At 53.6% G+C, this 11,598-nt stretch overlaps 1 protein-coding gene across 1 annotated transcript; it reads left to right on the top strand.

The window, feature by feature from the left end:
* Window positions 1-1,598: 1,598 nt before the first annotated feature.
* LOC142027988 (uncharacterized) lies at window positions 1,599-11,292 on the top strand. Its single transcript, XM_075022136.1, has 9 exons — window positions 1,599-1,803; window positions 5,982-6,053; window positions 6,519-6,590; window positions 6,793-6,864; window positions 6,956-7,063; window positions 8,262-8,369; window positions 8,931-8,999; window positions 9,696-9,840; window positions 10,850-11,292. The coding sequence occupies exons 1-9, from the start codon at window positions 1,599-1,601 to the stop codon at window positions 11,277-11,279; spliced, it is 1,281 nt and encodes a 426-aa protein (XP_074878237.1). The 3' UTR covers window positions 11,280-11,292.
* The last annotated feature ends 306 nt before the right edge of the window (window positions 11,293-11,598 follow it).

The raw sequence follows: 11,598 nt of genomic DNA, 5'->3' as shown, positions 1-11,598 counted from the left end.
GGGAAGGACAGGAAACAGCCCAGAGAGCCTGAGAAACAGAGGGATGCGGATCAGGACAAGGAGGGGGAGAAGGACAGAACAGCCGTGGTCTCCAGGATGAAGATGGCGGAGGAGCAGAAGGGGGTGGGGAGCAGGACGGAGGCCCAGCGAGAAGAGAGAAGGCCCAGCCAGCTGAGCAGGGGATACAGGCAGGAACGAGGAGACAGGCTGCAGGAGAGAGAGGAATGAGGAAATACAGACAGGGAGTGAGACAGAGAAAGAAAGAGAAAGAAGAAAATAGTGGAGAAAGGGAGGAAATAAAAAGTGGGGGCAGGGAGCCAGACAGAGCGTGATGGGAGAGACCAAAAATAGCAATTCTGGGCAACTGCCCCCGTTTCTTGAGCACTCCCCAGGAACTGCATTACCGGGAGCCTCGAGGAACGTGCTGCCTGCCAAAGCCCTGTCCTGGTCCCAGTCCTGTGCCCTAATATTGGTGATGAGCATTGCCTTGCATAGTGGCCAGGACTAAGGGCAAAACAGGACAGCTGGGGGGGGGGAAGGGGGAAATTCACCCGGCTGGTTTTGGGTTGGGTTTTTTTTGCTTGATGTTTTTGCTTTTAGAAAGAATACTATTTAAGCTCTAAATACAAACTGCAAGGAAAAAGGAACCAGGCGTACCAGTCTGGACACATTTAAAGCCTGAACCCATTCAACAGCTGCACCAACCACCACTCGCTCCTGCTGCACACACTCCACCGCCTGCCTGCAAGTACAGGCAGCCGCCCTGTTTCTGGAGTGTTCCCCAGGCACGGCAGCACCAGGTGGCTCAAAAAAACATGCTGCCTGCAAAAACTTGAGCACAGCTGAATTCTGGTCAATTTTTCCTCTTTTTAGGCTGGGTTAAAGACTCACCCATTGGGAGGTGGCTCAGGACCATGCCGGGGCCAGTGGCACTGCTTCCTGCTGGGCCCCACCACCAGCTGCTGGCTGCCCTGGGCTTCCCCCTGTTCTCTCCAGCTCTGCTTTCTGCCAGCACTGGGGGCACCCCAGAACAGCCTGCCTGCTCCCCACAGCCCCACTGCCGTCCACGTCTGCAGCTCATGCATGGTGTCCACATGCCGCAGCTGATGTAGGGGGTGGCAGGTTTCTCTTGTGGCAGCCTGGGAATGGGGGCAAAGCAAACCCCATCCCTCCCTTTTGATCTTTGTCCCCAGGGAGACCCAGTGGAGATGTACCGTGCGCTGGAGAGCATTCTTCAGGGAGGTGAGAGCCGATTGCAGAGCAGCGCTGAGAGCTGCCTGACAGCAAAGGCGCCCGGTGGCCACAGAGGAGCCCAGGTGAGCTGGTTCTCTCGGAGGCCAGCAAAGCAGCCTTCCTCTGCCCCTGGTTTTGTGAGATACGGAGCAGTGCAGAGATGTTTCTCAGGCATCCAGGCCTGAGGAGGGTTTCCCAGTGCCCCCGTGAGAGATCGTGGTCCCAGGCAGCATCTCCCCCTAGAGCCGAGGCCGTATCTAGCCCCCTGGAGCTGGGTACGGCTGCCTTGAGGGGTCTCGCAGGGAGGACATGGTCATCTGCCTGCTGGCTCTGACACAGAAATGATGAGCTGAAGCCCCGTGGCCATGGTTGGCCAGTTCAGCGTCTCCGAGTGCCTTTCTCCCATGGAGCGTTTAAGCCAGGCACTTTTTTGGAGTGTGATGGATGATGTGAAGGTGGATGCTGGTGATGTCCTGGTGGCTCTGTCCCACTCCCACTTCAAAGTTGTGATGTCTGAGATCTGGGGCCACCTGCAGGCTCTGGCGGAGATGTCCAGGGAGTTTGTGTTCCGTTTGTGATATCTTAGGGCTACAATGAACTCGGGTTATGGTATGCTAGCATTGCAGTGTGCTAGGGCTATGGGATGGCAGGATTACAGGATGTCAGAGTTCAGGCGAGTTAGGATTAAAGCATGTTACTGTTACGGACTGGCTGTGGGTTTGTTGGCCCTGGGTTCTTGGAGTTATGTTATTTTTGCCTTGTCTTGTGTCCTGGGTGGTCTTTTTTTTTTTTTTTTTTTTTTTTGAGATTCCTTTTTTATCTTGTTTGCCTTTTCAGGGTTTGGATAGGGGCCTTTGGTTTGTGTATGTTTCTTCTGGCTGTTTTTTTTTACTGTTCTGGTGGTTTGTCTGAAGGAGGCTTTAGGAAATCCCTTCCCAAGTCCAGCTGAAGCTCAAGAGGTTTTCTGCCAGTGGAGTTGCTGTGGCACTTGCATCACTTCGCAAGGTCTCTAACTTTCCTTGGGATCACCTTAGTTTCTGCTCTGTAGGAGGTTGCTGGCAAGCACTGAGTTTGCACAGCCTGTGCTCCTGTTGAATCGTCTTGTTGCTTTTTGTCACAAAGCAGTTTGTCAGAAAATGTCTAGTGAACGAGGCTTGTGGTGATAGTTCGCTATCTGGATGTTCAGAAACAGGAGAGAGATGTAAGTTAACGTTTTTAAGCTGGATGGAAACAGCAGCTTGAATTTATTAAATGTCTCGGCACACGTCAGAGTAGCTCTGATAGCATCCTTTCCCTTCTAGCAACACTGGGTAAGATCATGAATGTTTAGTCCCGTGCTAGGTTTTCACCTGCAAACAATTCCATGTACTTCTTCCTGCATCTGCTTTTGTCCCTGTAAAAGCAACAGCTGGTCTCTGGGTCTTTTGCTTTGTAGTCAATGATACTATTTTGTAGTTTAGTTCATCTGCATTTCTCTCTTTCTCTCTGTCCTGTGAGAATTAAGTCTATCGCAGCTGAACCCAGGACACTCTCTCACTCCCTCTGTTTTGGATAGCTGAATAATCTAGTAACCTGTTAAGTAGAAGATTAACCAGGCGCCTATTCCTGTACCAAAGAATGCAGCGTAGGAGTGAAAGGCAGAAGCGTCTCACCAGGACACATGTAAAACTGCAATGTCATTGACAGTTTGGGCCATGTTTGGCAGTGGTGGTTGCTGTAGTCCTGTGCTAGCTTCGTGCTTCTAGCTCAAACTCGGTGCAAAGGTTGCCTGTGAGTTTCTTGCTTGGTTCTGCCTGTGCCTTTGTCTGGCATGGGGTCAATGTTGTTGGCTGGTGTGTGGCTTCATGCCTTATCTGGTAGGCTGATTTGTCTGCTTTGGGAAGATTTTGAGCTGTTGAACAGGTGGGACTGAGAGCAGGGAAGGCATCTGCCTTTGGGCTCTTGTGTGATTTTGTTAGCGCAAGGACACTGACTACTTTTTGGCTTATCCCTGTTGTTCAGTCGAGGTACCTCAGCCTCCAAGAAAGGGAGAAGTCTGAAGGCAGCATCCTCCCCAGCAAGCTTTGTTCTAGGCGTCAGTCTGCCTGATGTCCACTGTGGAACTGACGCCTGTGAAGAATGATGACGAGAGGTGCTGGGACTGCTTTCTCGAGAAAGAGCTACAGGCTGAGCCTTGGGCCAGAGAAGTCCAAGCTCCCAGGGATAGGCTTGCACAGGCTATGTAGAAGACGGACCACTGTGGATCTGGATCGGGGTGAGAGCCCATTGCCTTTACTTGAGATCCACTGTCTTCCCATTGCTGATATGAGGCGTGGTGGGGTTGAAACCGAGTAAATCCCTGAACTGAGATCTGGGGGGGCCACTCCTGTGGTACCAAGGACTCCACCAGAAGCTCATGTCACAGTGCCCTTTCTTCAGCACACAGCTCGGCCTCGTGAGACTAGAGAATGTCCTGTTGCCTGTCTTTGTCCCATCCGATTCAGGGACTTCTCCTTCCAGGTCAGATGGCTTCTCAAGTTCTCAGACTAATCCTTTCCTGGGAACTTTTGAGATACTTGCTAGGCAGTCTGTTTTCTCTTGAATGGACTGATCCAGCAGAATTGTGCTCATGAAACCACAAATCTGGGATTTGAGGGCTTGTTGCACTCAGAAATAAAGCAGGCTGCATCAGTGTGACACTAGGGATTGTTTTGCACAATGAAAGCTAAAGTGAGGCCATACATCCTTAAAGGCAGCTGTGGTTTAGACTCGATGAGCTACATCTGCAACCCTTCCTGCCTCAGCGTGTTCTCTAGTGTGGTTAAGAGATGTAGGTACATAAAATGTTCCAGGTATGAACAGAGGACATCAAGAATTGCAGTAGTGATAAGATTTTTTTTATTTTTTTATTTTTTTACCTGGAATTGGATTCCCACCTCCAGCTTTTGAAGTCACTTTATCTGGCAGTCGTACAGCAGGATTCCTGATGGTGCAGTTCCACCTGTGGGAGGCAATTTGTAGCCTCCCATTTGGTATTGAAGAGTAGCTCAAATTGGAAATAGCCCCTGTTGCAGAGATGGGCCCCATAATGCTGGACTCTAGGGTTGTTAGCGAAGACAGTAAGATGAATGACTTCTTGAAGCTGTGTTTTCCACCGTCTTATCTGTATCCTTGAACATCATTTCCCCATAGTTACCAATTTCTTGCTCGTACATGAAATTAATGCTTGAGTTTACCTCCTGACTCTCTAAGCTTATTTTGCTTGTTATTTACCAAAAGATTGTGAAAATGAATTCACAATCATTCAGCAGGCTGCTGAATTATTATCTGCATCATGTACCCAATGCTGGTGGGTACCAACCTGCAGCTGCTTAGAGGAATTGGAGTTCTTCTCACTGACTAGGTGGCAAGTGATGCTGTATCAGTCCCCAGATATGCAACACTGTGGGAAAGGAAAGATGTTTTAGTCCTCCTCCTGTTCTTCCTGTTCTTCCTTTTCCTCCTCCTCCTGCCCCACTAAATCTAGTTTAAAGCTCTCCATACAAGTCTGGCCAGCCCGTAGCCTCAGTAGCATTTACATATAGGAAATAATATGGGTTTCTTTTTTTCGCCTCCCCTCAGCCCAGAGGATCCCACATAATTGTCCTCAGACTCCGAGGCAGAGAGAAATCCACAGAAGAGCAGTGGCCAAAGAGCAAGCACAGAAGCAGCTGTAGCCAAAAGCGCCTAAGGATGGCAGGGAGTGTGCTGATGTGCAGACAGCTAGGATGCTGAAGGGGTCTTAATTTCATCTAAACCCAAAAACTCAACACACGTGGGGGAGGGGCAGTGCCCCAGGGCCGTGGCCGCGGTGGGAAGGCAGGACTGTGAGGTCACAGAGCCCCGCTGTGCCACGCCGTGATGTGCAGTGCTGTGCCACAGGCACCGCTCCAGCAGTGCCAGCAGCAGCAGCGGCAGCAGCAGCAGCAGCAGCAGCGGCGGCATGGTGCAGGCGTGGGGGGCCATGACCCCCGCCTGCCTCCTTATCCTCTTTGTGGTGTCCCTGCAAGCCTGGGATGTCGGGGCTGCTCCGTGGCAAGCGCGGGGATTAGGTAGGTGGGCAGGCGAGGGCCAGCACCCAGCGCTGGCAGCGTGGCGCAGCACCCACCACACCTCGGGGTGACAGCGGGGCTGGGGTCGTGGTGTGGCAGGGCTGTGAGAGCAGCGGGGCCGGGCTGGGCCGGATGAGCCGCGGCCAGCTTCATGGGCAGCGGGAGGTAGATGTCCCGTGGGGAGGTGCAGGGGGCTGCAGCCGCTGCAGAGGCATTTTCCAGGTGAACGGTGGGGCCGAGAGCAGCACCGCGGGGTGAGGAACCATCCCCAGAGCCGGCCCTGTGCTGCCCTGCCCCAGAGCAGCCTTCCCCTGGCCTGCATGTCGGGGCCAGAGCAGCACCGCAGGGGCCAGGTAATAGCCTGCAGGGGCACTTCTTCCCCGCGCTGGTCACAGCCGTGCCCCGGGCCCTGGCTCTGCCGCTCCCTGGCTGAATCCTGACTTTCAGCCTCAGGGATGTCCGTCCTTGGGAGATGTCTGCTCAGAAAAACAGGAGCATTCCTGCTCTAGCCCGGCAGTGCTCTCCTTGGGTGAACCCAGGTCCCCCAGGCCCTCTGCAGCTTTGGAAACCTCCACCCATGTCTGGGTCCCACGTCATTACCTGACCCCCCTCCAGTGACTGCAGGTCACTGAGAAAGAGGTAGATCACAGCCTCTAATGGAAACGTGCTTGATTACAGCTGTGCCTGTAGCCGATGGCCACCCGACTGCTCAGCCGGATCTTGTCTGGGAGCCTCAGGGCAACCCCACAGGTATGTCAGTTGAATGAGCGGGCATTTAGGTTTTAATATTTGTTCATATGAAATTTAAGTTAGTATTTTCTTGGCTGATGCTTAGACATGCAGAAGAGCAGAGAGGGAATGGGTCAGGCTCAGTGATGTGGCCTGGGGCGCTCTGCCTTGCAAAACATTCTTTCCCAGCCTTTCTGACCCTGCGCTGCTTCCAGTGCCTGCTGCAAAGCCATTGGGCTTGTTGGGGTTGAGTTTAGAGCTGGTGTGGGCTCCAGGGAGTCCTTTCTGCCGGCAGCTCTGTACATGGTTTGTTTTAAACTGGCATGTTCCAGGCACCCAGTAACGGTCTGCACAGTGCTCCTGAGTGGCAGGGAGAGACGAGTGCCATGGAGCAACCCTGTGTGTGAACTGCATTCATTGCCGTTCACATCTGAAGAAGTCTATTGAAATATTTCACAGGAGCTTCTCTGTTCTGTTTATTTACAGACGTGGCTGGACGCAATGGCTATCCAGCTTCCCAGCCGGGTTCCAGGGCTGACGCGCAGGGAGATCGCACGGGTACGTCATGGCTTTTTACTTCCTTTGAGAGCTGCCAGCTCAAAGCCCAAATGTGAGCAAGATGTCTCTTGCAGGTGTGGGAATATAGGCCTGCATCGTGTGTGCCATGTTGTTCTGTGATCCCCTTACATGTTCTGCTATTCAGTATGACAGTGTATATCACAATGTATGATGGGAGCTTCTCGTGGGTGTTTGGTTGCAGATGTGGGTACAGGGAGGGCTCTTCCAGCTTCTCGGCTGGGTCCTGCGCTGGAGCTCACCTGGCATCCTAGGGGTGAGTAGTCAGTCCTGACTGACTTCACAGACTAAGCGCTCGTTTTCAGTATGTTATTCTTGAGAAATTTAACTTTATACTTTCTGTTAAGGTCCTCAAAGAGCAAAGTATAAAGCTAAAGCTGAAATAGGAAGATCTTCCCAGCGGTCACCAGAAGTCCTAAAGGAAATCCTGAAGGAACTGGACAAAGCAGCACGTGGTGGGTATAACCAGAAGTCTTGGGAAGCTGAGGTTTCAGATGCATGTATGGACATGAATCCTGTGCAGCAGGAAGGGATCGATCAGAGCCGCACTGCACTGACACTCAAATTTCACACCTTGCAGGTGCTGGTGAGCTGTAGAGATGGTGCAGAGTCTCTGCTGCCAGTTGTGGTTCAACTGAGCCCCAGGGACGGCTGCTGCCCCAGTTACAGCGTTACTGGCCAGAGCTGTTCTGGGCAGACGTTGGTATCCAGCTGGCAGGAACTGACAGTGCTCGCACCTTGAGTGTGTGAGGGACTTGGCTGAGGAGCCAATTCCTGATAAGCCATGAGAGGGCCAGCACCCTGCCAGTCACTGGCAGGGAGAGTGCCCTTGGCCAGTGGACAGGATGCGCCGGGAGCTTGGGGTCACTGAGACCAGCAGACTTTGCCTGGGCTGCAGGCATCCCCTGGGCAGGATGGGAGCACCCCAGCTTCGCAGCCTGGTCTAACCCCATTGTTCTCCTTGATGTCTGAGGACTCTCGGTGACACCTCGGGGTCAGGGACAGGCGAAAGCTGGACACCCAGCTGAAGGCCCGACACCTAACTTGAAGGCAGCTAAAATGAAGGGCTGTGAATTCGGTGTCGGGTGGTCTGCCTGTCTGTTTCTAGTTGTGTTTTCGATAACTTGGTTGTGGTTTTCCTCTTGTTTTGGGGGACTGTGGGCTCTTCACTGCCACTTGTGAAAGTGCCCAGAATATGCTTGCAAGAGCTTGCGGTTCAGTCCACTATGCGTGTCTGTTACCCTTACCATGTGGTGGAGTTGGTATGATGGGAAGTGCTTCTCAGAAGGACTCTTTCCCCACCTGAACTGGCCACAGCATCTTCCTGTCTCCTCTGAGGGAAGTAATTTACCATCATCTTGCAGTTTGCCAAAAATGCACCAAGTGGAATGTGAACAAGATCACATGCAATCTCCTAGTCTCTTAGCAGGTCAGGATTTGCTGTCTCCTGGTAAACTGGAAAGTGTCTAGCACTTAAATTTTTCTCCATGAATGACACATCGTTTGGACTAGTGACTAGGTGCACCCCCAAATGCCCAGGCTTTGTTTCTAAGCGTTATTAATGTATTTTGAGAAGTATTGCCTCCTGAAGATACCACGTTCCTGATGAGGAACGGTTACTTCTAATTAAAGTGAGCCACTTTCTTTCTAAAGAGATGGACCGTGAGACTGTGGAGAAGGAGGCGTTTCAGGAAGGAGATAGTCACGCAGTGCCAGTCTCTGACGAAAAAACAGGGGCAATTCAATCAACAGGCGTGCCAGGTAATTGCTGTCCTTCAGTCATCCAGTGTCATGAATCAAAATCATTGTGTGTCTGCAGCCTCTTCCCCTGGTGCCCGCTACTGCACATCTTGTCAGCAGCCAAACTATTATTAGTACAGAGCGAGTGTTCTAAAAGAAGCCAGCAACGGCTCTCTGAGGATGACTGTCATCTCTGGGGTGTGGAGGTTACTGCCATCAGTGTGCCAGAGAGACACTCACTCGTAACCCTCTGTGTGGATGCAGTGAGATGCTCACCTCCCACCACACCCTGTTCACAGGAATTTGAGAACTTTACCGTTTTGGGGGTGAGGCCATCTGAACCACCCACAGCAGACGATGGGAAATACGACTCTTAATGGAATGTGCCTCCTGCAATACCTGCATCCCAGAGCTTGCCCTGAGTCCCCCTAAGCACAACAGAGGGGGATCCCTCCTGTGAACTGAGGTCCAAAGGGATTCACTGGCGGATGGGGCATGGGCTTAGAGGGAACCTGTGCCACCCTCCTGCATCTTCTGTGCCTGAGCCATGCTGAGGCTTTACCTTTCTCTGATTCTTGGCAGTGGCAGTGCTGTCCAGCCCTGGAGAAGCCCACCACGCCAGGAGATATGAATTTTCTCCAAAGAGTGCAGGTAATTAGCAGTCTTGCAGGGGGCCATAAGGGGAAGACAAGTCCTGAAACCTGGGGGCATGCAAGCAGTGCCCATGCTGGAGGAAAGGCGAAGAGGGAGAGAGCGAGGTTCAGGTGTCTCCTGAGAGGGCCTGACTCCATCCCCTCAGGGTGTGGGTGATGGGCTGGGGAGAGAGCTGGGGGTGGCACTCCCTGATGCAGGGATGGGTTTTGTCTGTGTTGCTCAAAGGAACGATTGGTCAAACAGCTGCGCTCCCCCACATGCTCTCCATCTGGCCTCATGAGTTCTGTTCAGTGGGACAACTTGTCCCAAAGGGTCAGAGAGAGCCTCCAGGCAGCAGCACTAGCAAGCCTTGGGGAGTGAAAGTGGGTGAGCGCAAAAGAAATTGTGTGCAAACGTGAAGGGTGGCCAAGAAGGGGGAGCAAACCTGTGACACTGGGAAAACTGGATTACAGCCGTACCACAGTGTGAGCAAAGCTCTGAGGAGAAAGAGAGGCTCCAGAGTGCATTGATTTGCAATGGCTTTGGGAGTTTCCTTTGCTTCTACTGAAACCAAGGAAACATTGCAGCCCCAGCATGTTTGCTGGTGCAGAGATGCTAACAAAGTGAGAAAGAACATTTCCTGGCAATGTCAGACCTCCTGTGAGATTACCAGTAGCGTGCAGGACACACTAATGCACAGAATTGTTGCTGCAGGTGTGGATGACAAGAGAAACACAAATGCTGTGGATCCTCAAGATTTCCGGTACTACTGCATAGAAGGCGCCGTGGCGGTCTTGGGCTCCGTGCTGTTTGGGATGATACTGTGTTGTGTGATCTGTCTGTGGAGGAAGAGACGACGGTGAGTTGTTGGGAGTTTTTTTTGCCAAACTTCTGTATTAGATGGCTGCTATTAGCCATGAAACATTTAGAGGTAGGGTATTGTGGAGTGCCGAGACAGTTACTGGCCAAACTCTACTGAGATTTCTGCTGTAAGATGTTTTAACTGGCCTCTCAATTCATGGGCACTCTTTTGTGAAACCCCTTCCGCCTGTGGCAAGTGTTAGTTAAAAGTGACCCTGCCTCGACAAGAGCAGACCCAGCGACAGACGTAGGATGAGCAAGGTCAGGAAGAAAAACGAGGGATGACATTGCCATAGAAAGTGAGAAGCGCAATAGTGACATCTTTCTGCCAGTGAACCTGCCAGCAGAAATCACCCTGTTAGGTGATGCCGTAAATCCCAGAGGTTCACCTCGACCAGGGTGTCCCAGCAACTGAGACCGTGGTGAGGAGCCTTCCCAGCTCTCGGCCTTGCTTTGGAGAAAGAGTCAGCCTGTCCCATCTGCACCTGAGCACTGCCAGCATGCGTGTTCTCAGCACAGGCAGGGTTTTTTTCTGTGCAGGGGTACGTATCTCTTTGGATACGTATTCTGAAGAGAGGATGGAGAGCATCTCGCTGAACAGAGAGCCGAGGCTGTGCCCTTGTCTGGTCAGGGACAGGCAGGGGAGCCGAGTGCTGGTCTCTGCCAGGCACGCTGAGAAAGGAGAACAGGAGGCTCTCCTGGCCCTGCAGCGCTGTGCCCAGCTTTGGTCCCCTCGGTCTGTCGCGGGCAGGTCTCCTTCCAGGCACGTGCAGAGCAGGCAGGTCAGGATGGTCAGGGCCGAGAGGAGACGAGCCGTGGGCAGGCGAGCAGAGCCCCAGACGAGGGGTGCGGGGTGCCCCGTTTTCTGCACGGAGCTCTCCACGCCCACAGCTCCCACGCGCAGCCAGGCATCCGCACCCCGTGAGGCGCCCAGTGCTGCCCCGCACCCTCACACCCGCCCGGCCCCACAGCCGCGGTGGGGCCTCAGCAGCCTCCTCTCTCCGCAGGCGCCTCTCCGCAGCTTCGCGAGCCTGGTCCGACACCAGCAGCTGCTCCTCGGGCCTGGACAGCCGGAGCAGCCGCTGCAGCACCCCGGAGAGCTGGACCCGACAGCAAGAGCCATCACCTGTGCCTGCAAAACCGGCCCCCCTGCCACAGAGCAGCAGGGAACGGGCCTCCGCCAGCCCGGACAGCCGCCCGGCCCGCCCGCCTCCACCCCGGCCCTCATGGCTGTCCAACTCAGCCAGCCGGCTGTTGCGGGACCAGCCCAGCGACCTCGAGCCCCCAGAGGAATTGAAGCCACCCGCCCGCGCCCCAAGCCCATCGCGCCGGCCCTCCTGCAAGGGCCTGAGCCAGCCCCACCAGGGTATGGGTTTGGGCTACAATGACAGACTCCTGACGGACAGCTTCAGGGATCGACCATTCGTGTCCGAGTAATGGCACAGCAATAAATACAGATCAGTAGCACAGTTGTCCAGGTCGTAATGGCAGCAGACCCAGGGATTCACCAATCCTGGGCCGAACTTCGCATCGGGGCACACAGGGACCTGGATGCCCACGGTGTCAGCAGGCAGGGAGCTGGGCATGGGACCCACCAACAGGCTGGGGGAGCCCAGCTTCCCTGGTGGGACTGTCCTGCTAAATTCTGAGCCACAGAGGCACCAAAGGGGCTCGTTAACAGGTCACCATCCCCCCCTCTGCTCCCTGTGCCAGCTTTGTCCTGGAGCGCACAGGACAGGGGTACTGTGTAGGGCAA

Source organism: Buteo buteo, unplaced genomic scaffold, assembly GCF_964188355.1.
Source record: "Buteo buteo unplaced genomic scaffold, bButBut1.hap1.1 HAP1_SCAFFOLD_102, whole genome shotgun sequence".
Classification (NCBI taxonomy): Eukaryota; Metazoa; Chordata; class Aves; order Accipitriformes; family Accipitridae; genus Buteo; species Buteo buteo.
Note: the sequence above shows the minus strand (reverse complement) of the source record. Positions and strands in the feature narration are given on the sequence as shown.

Coding starts and splice junctions, on each gene's coding strand:
- LOC142027988 (XM_075022136.1), top strand. CDS start 1,599: ATGGTTGGCCAGTTCAGCGTCTCCGAGTGCCTTTCTCCCATGGAGCGT. Junction 6,054..6,518: donor GCCTCAGGGCAACCCCACAG/GTATGTCAGTTG, acceptor GTTTATTTACAG/ACGTGGCTGGACGCAATGGC. Junction 6,591..6,792: donor CGCGCAGGGAGATCGCACGG/GTACGTCATGGC, acceptor GTTTGGTTGCAG/ATGTGGGTACAGGGAGGGCT.